The 18,283-nt window shown below is 34.4% G+C and overlaps 1 protein-coding gene across 1 annotated transcript in view; it reads right to left on the bottom strand.

Annotated features, from left to right (window-relative positions):
• GPR158 (G protein-coupled receptor 158) overlaps positions 1-18,283 on the bottom strand; it is a 320,727-nt gene that overhangs the window by 134,754 nt on the left and 167,690 nt on the right. Inside the window, exons 3-4 of the mRNA XM_069458883.1 lie at positions 12,304-12,406; positions 1,692-1,915 (exon numbers count right to left, since the gene is read on the bottom strand). Of these exons, the coding sequence (XP_069314984.1) occupies positions 1,692-1,915; positions 12,304-12,406 (327 nt within the window). The remainder of the gene's footprint in view (positions 1-1,691; positions 1,916-12,303; positions 12,407-18,283) is intronic.

The raw sequence follows: 18,283 nt of genomic DNA, 5'->3' as shown, positions 1-18,283 counted from the left end.
TTAATTTATATCCTCCTTATATTATGTGATATTCAGTGAAAAGTAACTGATTTTCAAAAGGTGACCATCTGAAAACTATATAATGTCTAATTACTATTCCAACTAGGTTGTATCTAAAAAAATTTCATCAAAATGACATGTAAAGATATCTATTCCCATGATACCCCTGTAAAGCAGGATGTGGGTCATTAATATGACATTTCACATGAAAGTCCAGGGAAATTAAAAAGGTTAGTAATTTAGGCAATATTAAGTAACATTAACATAGATTTAGACATTGGTCTAGCCAAAACTATCTCAGGTTTCTTAATATCCAGTGTAATATTCTACCCACTATGTATCATAAATTCATTTAGCACAGCAATCATTAATGATTAAAATCAATTAAAATACATAAAGAACTATGTGTTATCCACTGTGTAAATGAATTACATTCTATCAGAGAGAGTTCAGAGCAGTGGATTAAATAGACCTTTCAATTCTACCTGTTCTGCCACTGACAGGCTTTTTAAAAATCAATTAATTTTATCTAAGTGACAGTGGTTATATATTTCCCAACTCTACTTGCCTACCATTTTATTATACACACAATTTAACATATAGTTTGTTGCAAAAGAAAGTATTGGTTAAATGAAGATCAATGTGCCTGTTTGTACTTTCTTGCTGACTTAAAGCTTGATTTTAATTTGTGCTGCATGTTTCTGTTAATGAAACTGTCTATTTAAAATAACTCCTAAAGTCTATAACATTAACATAATGGATACAGTCTCCTAGAATCTCAATAGAAGCTTTTTAAAAAAAATGTTAACTTGAGGCTTCTTAATAGATGCCATTCACAAAGGGTTGTTTTCTTTTTTTAATTTCTAATGGGAACACTTTATACTTTCAATGAGCTCTATAATTGAAACCAATCTATACACTTTGCCAACATGAAGGGGTCATCTGAATTCAGAAAAGTTTGAAGCTCTAGGCTTTTCTCTTTCCAATGGCACAAATAAGTTTCTGTGAATAGTAGCATCACAAATTCTAACACAACACTGGCTACATAAAATTAATTGGGTGATCAACTGGAGAAAGTTCCCCAGAAAGTTTTGCCCTGAATATTTTAGCATTCTGTCCACTCCTGACCGAGAAGTACACAAATGCTTATACTACTCTTTGATTTCTCAGAACAGAACCAAAGAACAGGTTCTCTCAAAGGCTATATAAGGTCTTCCCAGGATCACCATTAAGGGAAGTGTCCCCTAATGCAAGACCAAGCATACGTAATGAATAAATTCATTCTTCAAAGTATAACATGCTCAAAAATAGTTTAGTCACTTATCATTTTCCAATATGCCTAAGAGAAATGAAAATATAATAAACATAACAAAGCTCTTTAGATATGAAAAATCAACAACACATTGGGTGCTGGCAGAATAAGTTACTCTAAAGGCCAAAGAGATGATGTAAAGGAAAGTCCTTTAAGTAAGCAATGAGGCACTTGAGTTTCAGGCTAAATAGGGGGAAACATTCTGTAGAAGAAAATATTAAAATATGGTAACATATTTTAATTCTAGTCCAATCGTATTACAGAAAGACTTCTGCTTAGTGGAGAAGCAACTGGGATTTGGAAATTCTACTTGCTTAAAAAGAAAAGTGGTTACACCATAATAAAAAAGGAAGATCATAACCAGGGTACCTGGGTTTACCTTTGCTTTGCGAAAGTGGTAGACCACCAGCATGCTAACGAAGTCGAGCAGCATACACAGGGCTTGGAAGGAGATGATAGCAAGTCGCAAGTACTTATCCTCCTGGACAAAGCACGGGCTGTCATCAGCACAGTAGGGGCAGCCCTCCCTGCAGGGCAGGCAGACATGGGCTTCTTCCGACACATCCTTTGAACTTCCTGAAAAATGGTGATCCGGACCCCTTCCTGAAAGTTCCAAATAAAACCACAGTGTCATTTGCACCCCTCAAGGTGCCTCTTCATTTCTTTTCCCATTTATTATAGATCTTTTGTCAACCCTCTTGCTAGGGGAGAAAGTTCCTTTGCCTTTGGACTCGAACAAAATTATTTTTATCCTTTTGATTTTAAAATTGTCATTCAGAGTAATTGAGGAAAATCAGCAAAAATGCAAAGAAAACTCCTTGAGGGCAGGCAACAGTTTTCTAAGTTTTTTATTTCATTATCTACCACTCAAAAACAGATAAAATTCCCTAAAGCACAAGTCATATTCCATAAATATTTGTGAGAGAATTAATCAGAAGGAGAGATAACAAAGGCAATGTTTTCATGTACCAAGTACACATACCCATCACTTTTGGAACTTCTTGACCTACATAGCACAGAATGCAATATGAGGCTTTGATTACTCCTTAATTCAGCAGGGATCCCATCTACCAAGTTCATTAGGTCTAAGTTGGATAAAATGATACTTAATCAACAAGTGTTCAGTGTGCAATTGCTGAATGATGCTGTATCCTTTGCCCAGAGTACAGTCCATACTTAGAAGCTATCATGTAATTTCCCACTTTGCATAACCTTAGGACATTTCCACCCTATTCACTTACTGCTGCTATTGATCCCTCACTTTAATTTTAGATTCTTCTGTCTCAGTTATCAAACTTAAGCTACCTCTGAAGCCCAATAGGTAAAGATTCTCTTTAATCGTTGAGTTTAGCACCAACAAATATCCAATTAGTAACAAATACTTTTTTAAAAACCCAACTATTTCCAACTCTGAACTCCAACTCTGAACATAAGAAAACATCAGTGAATATGTACCCACTTCAGGACGTAACACAACTCTAATTAACTGAGTAATGTGGGAGAGGTTCTTCTGGATAACAGCATTTTAATCACATAAAATTTATCATAAAGTCTTTATTTCTTTCTACTCTTGTTAAAGATTCACAATCTTTCTACAATGTATTTGTCTGCTTTCCTTCCTCAGTAAAAACAAAAGCAAAAACATAATTGAATATTTGATGATTTAGCATGTATTGCTGTTTAAGAGTCACCATCCTGTTACACAGTGAAAAGTATATGGATTTTGGTGTCAAGCACAATCATCGTTCCCACCCCCAAATAACTCTGTGGCATTAGAGAACTCACTAGGCCACTTTGGGTCTTAGTTTACTTATTTGTGAAATATGGATTGCTGTGGGGATTAAATGAGATGGTTTATATAAATCACAATGACTGGCTCTTTCTCTTCTCCAAATATGGGAGATGCAAAGAAGAAGTGGGAATTCATTGGCATCTTAAAAAAAGGTACTAACTGTCCAGAAAACAAGGAAGTTACAGGAATGAGATGAGACACAGAGGGAGTAAGTGTTAGAGAAAGAACCTACAGAGATCTCTGGGAGTGGATAAGATAACAATTAGAGAATATACACAGGAAGACAACAGACAGGTAGAAATATTTCTGATGCTATAACTGAGAACTGGAATTTACTCAAAAATGCTAGAATATGACCATATATGATAACTGAGAAAAAGCTACAAGATTGAACGATTATTTTATCTTTGACCTTTAAGATGGTAGTTTCCAAATAGTGGTAGAAATTGAAATTAGGTTGTCAGGGATGAATGACTAAATAATTGATAAGATGCAATATTACTTTTAAAATGCTCCATTGAATGAAAACAGCAAGAAAAATTCATGGGCAATAGGAAGAATGATGAGATTTATAAAAGGGATTTTGGTTTTGTGTTTTGTTTTCTTTTATACAGGTAAGATGTGAAGACAGCTATAGTCGGCAAAAGGAGCCACTGGAAATTGAGGAAAGACATGAGAAGACTAGTAAAGAAAGGACTGGACAAGCTATGACTGGATATCATCAAGAGCACAGTGGCAGAAATTAACTCAAAGAATATCTGATATCTGTTCTTCTAACACTGGAAAAAAGTAGATGTGGATTAAGGATATTTAAAAGGTTGTTCTGTTTTGTTTTTTGGGACAGAGGAGGAATCAGTTGAAAAAAACCATTTAGAAGCAGAGAAAAAAGAAAACACGGAAGCCAATCTTTTAGTCTTATCCTTCTCAACAAAGCAGGTAAGAATACATGTTGAGAGTGAAGGGTATTTACCCAAAGCAAAATAAGTCATTTTATCAAAAAGACACCCACACTTGAATGTTTATTGCAGCACAATTCACAATTGCAAATATGTGGAATCAATCCAAGTGCCCATCAATTCATGAGTGGATTAACAAAATGTGGTATATGTATACCATCGAAGACTACTCAGCCATGAATAAGGATGAATTAAGGCCTTTTGCAATAATCTGGATGGAACTGTGACCATTATCCTAAGTGAAGTATCTAAAGAATGGAAAAACAAACACCACATGTACTCACTATTAAACTGGAACTAACAAATGAGCACACGTGTGCACACAGGGAAGCAAAACTCAGTGGAAATCAAGCAGGGGTGGGATGAGTGGGGAAGGGATGGCCAAAAACCTACCTTATAACACACTTATAACCCTGACTCAAGCATAACAAAACTGATCCTTGAAATAAAACATTTGTATGAATACTCGGTTTTAGATTGTGTTTTGGCACTTCATCTTTATCCAATCATTGTGCCAAATGCTTAGGATTGTCGAAAAGAATCCATTTTTCATCACTTGTAACAATATGGTATAGAAATGGTTTGCCTTTATGTCATGACAACAAAGAAAAGCAAGCTTTGAGATGATTTCTCTTCTGATGCTCATTTAATTCATGTGGAACCCATATATCCAGCTTCTTTACCTTGCCGATTTGTTTCAAATGGTCCAATATTGTTGGAATAATAACATCAAGCCTTGCTGCTAATTCATGCATAGGTTGAGATGGATTTGTTTCCACTACAGCTTTCAGCTCATCATTATCCACCATAGTAGCCAACATGGCTCATTTTCAAGATTAAAATCACCAGAACAGAACTTTTCAAACCATCAACGTATTGTGCGTTCATTACCAAACACTTAATTGATATTTCCAGCTGTGGGCTCAGCATTCATTCCATGACAGAACTCATATTTGAAAATAACATGAATTTTTTACTTAATCCATGGTTTCACAAAAATTGGTCTAAAAAAACTTTGAAAGATAATCACAAGCCAAACCATGCGTTTGAAAGAATGAGGATGTACCCTCACAATAAAAATAAAACAAGAAGTGTCAAAGTGAAATGTCAGAGATATCAACTGTCAAACTTAGTACTTAAGGAAATAGGGCTTTTCATACTTAATAACCTAATACTTTCTGAAGATAAATGGCAAATATGTTTATCTATTAGCTTTGGCAATAGCAGCTCTTTAGTCCCTTATATGGGTGATCAAATATGCTGCCTTGAGCAAAAATATATAGAAGGACTTTGGGAGAAGGTTACAGTGGCATTTACAGGACATATGAGGAATCTAAAACATTCACCTGTAAACAGGAGCCTGCCAAAATAAATGTGACAATTTGTGAACAGTACGTTAGCTTATTTGCTTGCCTTAATTTTATTTCAATTACAAGAAAAGTAACATAAAATCTCTAAATTTTTATATATGTATAGTTTTATATTTATATAAACTAGTAAAAGTATAAACCTTAGAATGGTTAAGTAAACCATAGTGCATTAATTCAATTGAATTCTATGTAACTATTAAAATTATGTTCAAGAAAACTATGTATGAAATTTAAAATGAATATAATTTCAAGTTTCTAGAAAGATCATATATACAGATATTTGTGTAAAAACTATAAACTGAAAAGAATTCAGGGAACAATAGACTTTTGAGTGGTCTTTTAAATTCTACTTTTCTATACATTCCAAAGTTTGTTTAGGGAGCATGTAATGTTTTTATAATAAAAAATTTTAAAACCACATCCCTTTAGATAGCAATAAATTCATTTTGTTAAGTGAATTTTTGTTCTAAATCCTAACCATCTAATTAACAATGCTACAGCTATTGAAAAATTTCTGCCCTCTGAATTGAAACACAGATAATGTTCTGAAAATTAGATCTTTGTAACTTTTGATTCTGATATAATTTAAAATTCACAGAAAAATCTACAATATTACAAAGAAATCCAACAAATTCTTTACCCAGATTCACCAATTATTTACATTCTGTTGTATTTACTTTGTCATTCATATTCTCTTGATAGACTTTCATAAATTTGTATGTATACTATTCTTTGTGAACCATCTAAGAGTAGGTTGAAGATACTGTGTCCTTTTACTCAAACACTTCAGTTTGCATGTCCTAAGAAAATAGCATCCTTATATATTACCACATTATAATGATCAAAGTTGGGAAATTTAATATTGATATATTATCATCTAATTTATAGCCCATATTAAAATTTAATTAATTGTTACAATTATGTTCTTTGGGGTTACTTATATCCCCATCTGGGATGAAATCCAGGATCATGCATTGGATTAACTTGCTATATTTCTAGGCTCTGATCTGGAAAAGTTCCTCAGCATTTCTTTGTTCTTTTTGACCTTGACATTTTTGAAGAGCACAGGCCAGTTACTTTGTGTAGCGCCCCTCAGTTTGGGTTTATCTCATGTTTCCTCATGATTAGATTCTTATTATTGGTTCTGGGCAGGAATACCATAAAGGTAATGTTGCCATTAGCATATCCATATCAGGAGGCACAAGGAGTCAGTCTGTCCCAATAACTGATGATGCTAACTTCGATTACTTGGGAAGGAGGTATGCCACAAGTTTCTTCCTTATAGCTTACTTTTTTCTTTATAAATAGTAATTTTTAGGGACTTTCTCTTATTTTTTGTCACAGTTTGCTAAATTTGGATATTTAAAGTTTTATTTTTTAACCTCATCCCTGAACAAAACAGTCATATAAGGAATATGTTTTCAATATTATATTGCATTTTTAAAACTTTATGATTTTGTATAAGTAATGCAACTTTACACAGGAAAAAAGAAAACACAGAGACAAAATCAAAAATCATGAATAATTCCACCATGCAGGGAGAATAGTCACTAATATGTTAATAAACTTTCAGATGTTGTCTACCTCGATGAGCTAATATGTGAATGACTGACAGTCAAATTTCCCTACTGGAGATTTTTTTAATATTTGGAGAAAGATTATTAACTTCAGTAAATCTCTAATTAGTAGTCTAATAAAGTAAAATAATGCAAATACATTAATATAATAATAAAATAGGTAAACAAGGGGGAAATAGCTAATGTAGTAATATTTCAGCCAGTGGGAGAAAAGGAAGATTTTTGGAGGACTGGAGTATTTTATCTCAGAGCATAGCCCATATTTAGGATGAGGTGAACTATAAAGATCTAAGATCTGGAAATATAGCCCTCTGCTGGGAGGTGGAGCAGATACTAGCTTAAGGGAATGAAAATTGGCAGAATATCTGAGAAAAGGAATAAGGAGAATAAACACAAGCTTCCAAATAATGATGAAAATAATATTTCTAAGCATTTAATATGTGTCATTTATTATGATTAGAACTTTATATTTATTACTTCATTTAATCCTTATAACAATTCTATAAAGCAGATGACATTATCCTAATTTTACATATGACATAAATGAAGGGTAGGAAAGTTACACAATTTGGCCAAGATCACAGTGCAAGTGAATAACAGAGCTGAGATTCAACCCTAAGATTTATTCTGAAGACCATGTGCTTAAATTATTATGTTATACTATGGGTAGAAACTCAACTCTGAGGTTAGCAACCACGGAAGTCCAACATGGTATGGGATGTGTCCCAGTAGTTGAAAAGAACAAAGTCACAGATAACCAAGGTAAATGCAATAGTCAGTACTCCAAGTAGATTGGGAGCACTGGGAACTCTTCCCCTGGCAACTAACCCTGTCTGCCAGACACATTCAGTGATGGACTCTAATCCCTACAAACAGGACTAATGAAAGAAAATATGAAAACTGAAAATTAGGCAAATGCCTGAAGCAAAAACGTAAGCATGGACAATTAGATGGAGAATTTTTCTACTACAATTGATCAGGACTAGGTTTTCATAATATAGCAAAAGTCTAGCTTCAGAACCAGACCACATGGCTAAAGTCAGATCAGCAGCAAAAGTGACGATGCTGATTACGAGAATGTGATCTTCAACTTCTTTTAATGTATTCCATCTAAGTTTTGGATTTGTACTAGAGACTGAAACAAATTTGTCCAGCTCTCCAGCCATTAAACAGAGGAGAAAGAGAAAGGGTAAGACTCAAACATGACCAAAAAAAAAAAAAAAAAAGAGGCTCATCCCAGAGACAAATCAGCCTTGCTGAACGTTTTCCCTTGGAGAGCAGCATCCCTAAATTATACCCCTTTCAAAGAGCTTCCCTTCTTTTTCTTCCAAAACTATACACTTTTTAAGACTCTAATTACTTTGATGTCTTTCTTCCCTCATCATATGCTTCTCATATCAATAGCACTGGAGTGCAAAGTAGGGTTTGTCATTTTTACGTATGGGTCATTTGTAAGTTGGGATTTATCTGCTAATGTACATGAGCTGAAGTCAATCCACAAGACAAAGGTAATAAGAGTGAAAGGCTGGTAGTATGTCCATGTGAAAGAGAAAAGTTTCACTGAAGACAGAATCCATACTAAGACAGATCGATTTAATGACGATGAGCTTGTCACAAGCTTATACTTCATCAACCTGCAAGGGAACAACCTAGATTTGAAGAGACAGCTATACATCAGTACTTGGTTATTTCAAAATCCTGCTACTTTCCAGATGTCAGATCCTATTAGCTCACATATGACCAACACTTCAAGAGAGATGCCAAGAACAAGGTGTCTGGGATGTCAGCACAATTTCAAATTATGTCATTTGAACATATCCTGTTGGTCTTTACAAGCCCTTTGTTTACTGTGGGTCTTGGTCTAAATAAAGATTTTTAAAACATTTTGCATTCTAACAGGATTTTTAACAGTCATATTTACATTTTCTCTAAGAGATCAGCACTACAAGTTAGCTCTTCTCTCCAAAGGGCATATAAGACTTTAAGAGATCCAGAAATTTGGGGTCTTTTTTCTGGATTTACATCAATAAATTAAGTGAATTTTATCTCTGCAGTATATCCTTTCTGTTTACTATACCTCATTCTCCTTATTAGGCAACTAATTTCCTCCTGTCGCCTCTAACCACCAAGTGGTCTTCCTTCCTATTGCCTTTCTCAATGTAGCACTGGCTGTTACAGAACAGACATTTGCTGTCCCATCTTCCTTCTGATCCACACAGAATTCATTCTCCAAAAGTTCTAGCTTAAGTCACTGGTTATTCTAATGTAATAAAATGTTTGAGGTAAGGTACTAATTACCAATGTTCCTTAAAGGTTATCTCTTTACATGTATTATTAATGTTTGTATAGGTATATATATACATATTCACTTATTTAACTACATCTATTGAACACTTATTATATGCTATGTGCTGTGGTAGCAGTTTTGCATATGTTAGCACTTATGTTGGGTCTCCAATGTCTTCTTTACCTTTGACCCCAGGGTACATATGGCCATTCCTTATTTCATGGATATCTCCTCAAAAAAGTATGAAAATAACTGCTCATATAATTTGCCTGGATACTATGATTAAAAGGCTTAATGAATTAAAACACACAGACATGTAATATATTCTAATAATGAACCAAAAATATAAAAAAAAATTTTGGATAGTTCTTGGTTGATGACTGACCCTAGTGAGTTATGTATCTCATATTGCTGGTCAGCTTGCTGCATTCTTTCTTAAGGACAAGAAGTGATTAATGTTGGATTTTCATGCAACTTGACAAGGCCATCAAGAAAGATATTTCTGGTCAAAGAGCACTTTACTGGATTAAATTATAACATGTAGCTAGCTTTCTGCTCTGTCATTGAGAAAGGTCAGTCCTAGTTAAGTATTTGCTAAAGTCAAAGCTGAATCCATGCTAAATTCATCTATAGATCATCTTTCTGATAACTGTGGCCTCTTTTCCATGGCTGCAATGTATATAACACGGAGTTAGACTTAGGCAGAGAAGCAGCCGTTTCTTAGAGTGTAGGTCCAGTAAAACACACTGGCTTTTAAAATAAGGAAGAAAGTAGGAGTGTGCAAATTAAATAAAGATAAGTTGTTAAAGGTTAACCAGTTTCTCCTGGTGGTGTTATAAGCAAATGGCATAGTCATCCTCTGATTCTACAATATTTAGATGTTTTATTTCAGTCACATAGTGGGAGCTGAGAACAAATGTGGGTAAACCAGATACAAAATACCTTCACAGAACATAAGCTAAAACCTTTTCCCTTAATCCTTCAGTGTTGAATCATATGTTATGTCTGGACCATAAACGTGAAGAATGCCAAAGTAGCTCTGGTGTCAGCGTGGCTTGGTGTACACACACACACGCACACACACACACAAAGCATAACCATCCAGAAGATATATTATCATCATTGCTCTTGTTTGTTTCCTATTGCTGCATAATAAATTACCCAAAATTTAGGGGCTGAAATGTCTATATATTATTTCCCAGTTTCTGTTAAATAGCTAGCACAGGGTAACTGGGTTCTCTACTTCGGGCTTCACTAGGCTGAAATCAAGATTTTGGCTAGGCTGCATTCTCATCTGGAGCTCAGGATTCTCTTCTGAGAGTGTTGAGGCCACTGAAAGAATTTACTTCCTTGCATTTATAAAACTGAGGTCCCTGTTTTCTCAGGAGTTTACTATCAGCTCTTAGAGGCTGCCCTCAGGCCCTAACCAGATGGCCCTCTTTCTTCTTCAAAGCCAGCAGATTTATTCATTCTCATTCTCTCTCTCTCTCTCTCTCTCTCTCTCTCTCCAGTGTGCTATGATGGAGACTTAGGTATTATTAATACGATGCAATCACAAAAGTGACTATATCATTACATTTGCTACATAACATAGCCTAAGCAAGGAAATGACTATTCCATTCTATTCATAGGTCCCACTGGCACTTAAGGGAAGGGGATTCTAGAGTTCATGTAGAAGCAGAATCTGGGAGGCCATCTCAGAATTCTATTTACAACTTTGTTATTCAGAACAAAGCCTGAACTCCGAAATATATGACCCAAGGAGAAAGAAAAATGTTCCTCACCTCTGGAACCTAGAAGTTAAATCTATAAAAATCTACCAAAATTCCCAGAGGAAGGCAGTCAGGTCTCAATCTCAGTGTACCCTTTGAACTATGCCTAGTAGAAATGCAAATTCCTATAGAGACAAATAATAGGTCTAACAAAGGTTTATGGATAACTATCTAAAAGAAACCTATACTCCAGTTTTAGCAACCCCAAACCCTAACTTCCCATGAAGCCACTATACTTTCTTCTTAGTTATTACATCCAGTAACTAGCTACAAGGCGCTGTGACAACACTGCATTCTCTGTACACAGAATAAAACTCAATACTCAAATTGTAACACCGACATTTTCTGCGGTAGGAATAGAATAACCAGATTACCAAATTTTGATTCTGGAGTACAAACCCTGTATAATCCACTTCCCTTTGAATGTGCGTAGACCTATAAATATGATGGGATATTCTCTCCTTTGCTTAGGATCACTATATGGCAAAGTGATGGGACAGTCATTTTGTCATATAACACTCTGTCTCAGCAGGCTGGGGAGATTCTCCTGGTAGCTTGAAGCAGCAGCAGCCATGTAGTGAGAGGGCCATATGGCTGGGCCTTAAGGCAACTGTTAGGAGCTAAGAGCGACCCCAGGCTGATACCTAACCCTAAAATGGGGCCCTCAAGCCTACGACTGCAAGAAACTGAATTCATTCAACAATCTGAAGACGAGGACCCTGAGCCTCAGAGATTATATCCCAGGTGACACCTTGATTTTAGCCAGGTAAGCCCCTGAGCAGAAGACCCAGCTAACCCACGACTAGAAATCTGATCAACAGAAACTGTATAATAATAAATTTGCACTGCTTTAAGCTGCTCACTTTTATAAGAGTAAGTTTTTATGAAGCATAAAAAACATACACACAAATTAATAAATAAGTAAATGAACTGAACAAACTGGCAACATTAGTTTTAGGGAATTTCTGTAGCAATACTTCTCAGTAACTGAATCCTCATTTGTCTTAGTAGCTACAATATTATCAAGCTTTTAAAATGTATTAAAAACTAAAATATACCTAAAATTGAGCACATATTTTTGTGGTACTCCAGAACACTGTAGATAACAAACCAAAACTAAAACTCCTTAAGTGATAAAAGAACTCTAGACCAGTGGGGATTTAACCATGTAACACCAACAAGGATCAAAGAAAATTTCTTGTATACATATATGTGCACAGAAACAAAGGGAACTTACTCTGAAAGTTGTTCACTGAGAAGACTCGAGGATGATAGAATCCTGCTTTGCAAATGCACTGATAGGCTCCCAGGACAAATCCCAGGCCTTTGATCGGCATACACTAGGAAAAAGAAAAGACACCACCATGGTTCATCATAGCTTATTTCACAGTATGAAGACTCACAGACACCATTGCAAATGGTAACAGAACTAACACACTTTCCAGAAATAAAATATCTCTTTTTGAACCTTTATTTTAACTTGTTTGCCAACAGACTTTTTTTTAGAAGTAGCAAATTAAGTTTCCTTTCTAAATATATGCCATTACAGCTGCAGTTGCCACACATCTTTAACTCACTCAGTTGCCACAGGGAGTAATTACTAGACATAGTTCTTGCTTTTAATGCCTTCAGCTTACTGCTTAATGCATTTCAACTTACTGCTTTAAGAAATATTTCCAGGCCTATAAGAATATTTTTAAAATGATTCTATACTAAGTATTTCTATCAAAGCAAAGGTAGGTAAATAGGGAGATAAACAGACACATCAAATTTAAGATGTGAAAATTGCTTTTATGAATTAAGTAGTCATAAGTTTCACCCTTAAATCAAAATAACACAAACTGATGGAATAATAAAATAAGTAAATTCTAAAATGTAAATTTAGAAAAGAAAAATAAAGATGAATTAACAACCCATGGGCTATTGACACAAAATCTGTTTAAGAGATAAATATTCTACATCTACATAAAAAGAAGAAAAACAATGATCAGCTTTTCAAATATATCACAACAATAGACATCTCCCCAAAACTCAGTCTTGGCTTCTTTTAAGGATATAATTTAACCCAATAAAAATTTGGCATAACATATTTCATTTTTGCTACACTTCATTGTATAGTAAGAAATAACTTCTAACTATGACCACTACACATCAATAAAACAGGAGTGTTTCAAAAATCTCATCAACACTGAAATTGCTTTTCCAATATCTCTCTACCAAAATCCCAACTCTCTGCCTTTTTGGCATTATAATCTATCAGAGAAACTTAGGATCTAGTGGACTTAAAAATTATAAGATGTACCTCTGATACAGAAACCCCAGTGAAAAAATTCTGAATAATTTAAATAATAATTTCACAATATAAGATTGAATGATTAGCATCAAGATCAATATTATATATCATGAAAACACCAGCAAATAGAAAAGTATTTAGATAATAAGAGCTAATTACATGTTCTAAAGTCAGAGATATGGCAAGAAATCTTTGAAAAAGAGCTTTTTAAAGGACCTTGAATATTTTATTTCATTAATACCCCTTTTTTGCAACCAACACATCCTTATATCCAACTACATCTTGCAATTGATAAATTTCTTAACCCATAGCAAAATAAAATGGCAAGCGTACCATCAATGCAAGTGAGTTGGCAAGTATTTACAAAGTAACTGCTATGTGCCTAGAGAATTCCTACAAAACCTAATTAAAAAAAAAAACACACATACTATTTATAAAGATCCAGTTATGTAATAGGCCAAATCATATTTCTAAACTATGTAAATAAAATAGCAATTATAACATTTACTTGGAGAAGCACTAGTGTTATGGAAAAAGCCTATTATTTGTAGTCAGTCAAAAATGTAGATTTGAATTCTGAATCACTTCCCAACTGTGTGAATTTTGCTGTTCTCTTAAGCTCTCTGAGCCTTTTTTTTTTAATTAGTAAGGACAATCATTCAGTCAGATTTAGATATAGTTTGAACAAGGAAGAGCCACCAAGATGTCCTAATGGGTTAAATACAGTACATAAGAGGAAGAAAAAAATAAAAGATGATTCCATGGTTTTTGGCCTGAGCAACCTTGAGAAATGAAGTTGTCATCAACTGATCTGGGTAATGAGTGTAGGTAGAGTACATTTGGGGGAAAGATCAGGAGTTCAGTTTTTCAAATGTTAAGCATGAAATGTCTCTTTGAAATTTAATTCTAGATCTCAAATAGACAGTTTGATAAACTAGTATGGAGTTTAGGAAAGATGTCTGGGCTGTATAACTTGGGAGTCATTTGCATAAAGATGATAAAGCCATGAGATCCAATAAGACTAAATCACTAAGCAGTGCCTTTAGGCAGTGAAGAAAACAGGTCCGTCAAAGACATGAGAGTAATCTGGCTGCAACATCTGTCACCTCACTGATTGCCAGTGTTGATTCAGCTGATCTGGCTGCCTGGGCAAGTGTCCTTATCCTTCCTCATCTCTCCATGTGTGTCCCTCCTGAAGCTGCTTGCGAGGTCACAGAGGACCATTCTTCAGTCAAGGGTACACAAGGAGCTGTGCCCCCCTGTTAGAACCTTCAAATATGCTGTCAAAGAAATAGGTCCAATTGGTGAGACTTTGGACATTCCAGTGCTAAAAAGTTAGGTGAAAGGAAAAACCAAAGGATACTGAGAAGAGCAATTCAGTGCGGAATCATTACTTCATTAACTACATCACAATACTATGACAATAACATGTGGAATTTGTTGTGAGTTACATTTATTAAACATCCATCTGGCAAGGATTTATCTGGGTAAACTAATTCTTAGATACTAAGAACACATTCGAGTACTTTAAATATTTGGCCTCACTGGAATTCAGGGGCTAATGCTATTCATTACAACAGCACTAATTTTCTGATGCTACGACAGTGACTCAGTTGGGAACTAAACATACTCAGGGCAGATCTGAAAGTTTACTGGAATAAAAGTATCTCTCTCTCTCTCTACTATAAATTAACTCTAGAGTTGACAGAAAAATGAAAGTTTTAAAAAATCTAGTTGATTAGATAAATAGCATCAAATAAAAAGGCCCTTGAACTTAAAAAAATGCTTTCTAATTTTATTATGGAAAATACAGCAACATTAATTAGTTACTTCAAACTTTTAGTTCTATTCTTAAATTATGCATTTTCTCAAGGACAGAAAGAAACTTTGAGTCAGTTAAAAATCAATAAAAGTGTATAATCCTGCTGTACTCAATCCACCTCTCCAAGATAGTAGGGCCTGCATGGAACCTAATGTGCTATCACTTGTGTACACTTGCCTTAGAGTATATACATGACCTTGACTTATTTTTTAATTAAGGATTATAAATTTGGAATCAACTTGGCATACTTTCTTGTTCCACCTATCAAAACCATTCCCTAGCTACCAGATCCCTGTTACCTCCCAACCAAAATTATATACTTTTCAGTTCAGGAAATTAGTCAATCTAGTTTTTTAAAAAAATCTGTAAATATAGTGACCACTCAACTAATGTTTACCCCCATTTGGATTGAGGAGCTGCTTTCTAAGCAGCACTTCTTCCATGAGGATAGCTGTTCCATGAGTAGCCTTTGATAAAAATATAAAAATTAAGAGTTTTGGTACACATGTGAGTGAGGCAGCTGCTCATAGTTTTGGATGCCCTCTTTGATGACCCTTACCCAAGCCATCATCAGAGCTTTACTAGAGAGAGCCCTTGAGAATCCATAATCAAATCCAGGTTCCTAGGAGTAGACCAGACCCAGATGGGTAAGAGATGGTGGTCAAGGGTTTAGATTAAAATGTATAAATTCCTAGAAACATACAACCTACCAATATTGAATTATAAAGAAAAAAAAAACTGAACCTATCCATAACTAGTAAGACCACTGAATTAGTAATCAAAACCCTCCCAAGAAAAAAGGTTCCAGAACCAGATGGCTTCACTGGAAAATTATACTTAAACATTTAAAATAGAATTAACACCAATCCTCCTCAAAGTCTTCCACAAGAAAGAAAAAAAAAAAATCAAAGAAGAGGAAACACTTCCAAACTCATTTAAGGAGGCCAGCATTACCCTTATATCAAAACCAGGCATATATACTGCAAGAAAAGAAAGCAACAAATATTTCTGATAAATATTGATGCAAAATCCTCAAAGGATTTTGTTGAATTTGTAAACCAAATTCATCAGCACATTAAAAGGACTATACATCATGAATAAGTGGGATTTATTCCTGGAATGCAAAGATGGTTCAATGTATCAATCAGTATAGTACACCATATTAACAGAATGAACACAAAACCAAATGATCATCTCAAGTGACACAAAGAAAGCATGTGACAAAATTTAACAGTCTTTTATGATAAAATGCTCAACAAACTAGGAATAGAAGGAAATTACCTCAACATATTAAAGGTCATATATGAAAAGCCCACAGCTAACATCATACTCTGTAGTGAGCAACTCAAGGCTTTTTCTCTAAGCTCATGTGCAAAGTAAGAATGCTCACCCTCACCATTTTTATTCAACATAGTACTGGAAGTCCTAGCCAGGGCAGTTAGTCAAGAAAAAAAACTAAAAGGCATCCAAAAAGGAAAGAGAATAGTAAAATTATCTCTGTTTGCAGATGACATGATCTTATATGTAGAAAACCTTAAAATTACACACAGAAAAAAAACAGCTAGAACTAATAAACATATGCAGCAAAGTTGCAGGATACAAAATCAACACCCCTAAATTGTTTCTATACATTAGCAATACACAATCCAAAAGGAAATTTAAGACAATCTCATTTACAGTAACATCAAAAAGAATAAAATAATTAGGATTAAATTAACCAAAAAGGTGAAAGAAGTTCACACTAAAAACCACAAAACATTGCTGGAAGAAATTAAAGATACAAATAAATGGAATGATATTCAGTGTTCACTGGAATATTGGATTAGAAGACTTACTATTGTTAAAATGTGCATACTATCCAAAGCAATCCACGGATTCAATGAAATCCCTGTCAAAATCCCAATGGCATTTTTTGCATAAATAGAAAATAAGTCCATAAATTTATATGGAATCTTGAGGAGCCCAAATAGCCAAAGCAATCTTGAAAAAGAAAAAAAAGTTGGAGGCATCACATTTCCTGATTTGAAAACATATTACACAAAGCTATGGTAATCAAAATGGTGTGGTACTGGCATAAAGACAGATATATACACCAATGGAATAAAATAGAGAGCCCAGATATAAACCAGAAATAAATGATATTCCACAAGGGTGCCAAGGATGCTCATTGGGGACAGGACAGTTTCTTCAACAAAGGGTGTTGAGAAACCTGAATATCCACATGCAAAAGAATGAAGTTGGACATTTACCTAGCACCATATACAAAACTTAACTCAAAATGATTTAAGACTAAAACATAAGATGTAAAACTATAAAATTCCTAGAAGAAAAATGGGAAAACCTTCATGACATTAAATCTGGAAATGATTTTTTAGATACAATACCAAAACCACAACCAGCAAATCCAAAAATAGACAAATGGGAGTACATCAAACTTAAAAACTTCTGTGCATCAAATAGTACAATCAACAGAATGAAGAGGCAACCTACAGAATGGAAGAATGTATTTGCAAACCATGTATCTGATAAGGGGCTAATATCCAGAATATATAAAGAACTCTAAAACTCAACGACAAAAAAAAAAAAACACAAATAATCCTATTTGAAATGGCAAAATTCTCCAAAGAAGATACACAAATGTCCAACAAGCAGATGAAAAAATGCTAAACACTAAAGAAATGCAAATCAAAACCATAATGAGGTATCACCCCATGCCCATTAGGATGGCTACTATAGAAAAAACAAAGTAAGAAATGTTACTAGGATGTGAAGAAATTGGAACTCTTGTACACTGTTGGTGGGAATATCCAATTGTGTAGCCACTATGGAAAACAGTATGAAGGTTCCTCAAAAAATTAAAAATAGAATTATCACATGATCCTGCAATCCCACTTCTCAGTATGTATCCAAAATAATTGAAAGTAGGATCTTAAAGAGTTACAAAGCCATGTTCACAGCAGCACTATTTACAATAGCTAAGAGGTGTAAGTAACACACATACCCATCAATAAATGAATAAATAAACAAAACATGGTACACAGAAATAATGGAATATTATTCAGACTTAAAATGGAAGGAAATCCTATCACATGCTACATTATG

Source organism: Eulemur rufifrons, chromosome 25 (assembly GCF_041146395.1).
Source record: "Eulemur rufifrons isolate Redbay chromosome 25, OSU_ERuf_1, whole genome shotgun sequence".
NCBI lineage: Eukaryota > Metazoa > Chordata > Mammalia > Primates > Lemuridae > Eulemur > Eulemur rufifrons.
The sequence above is the reverse complement of the archived record's forward strand: the minus strand, read 5'-3'. Positions and strand labels throughout refer to the sequence as shown.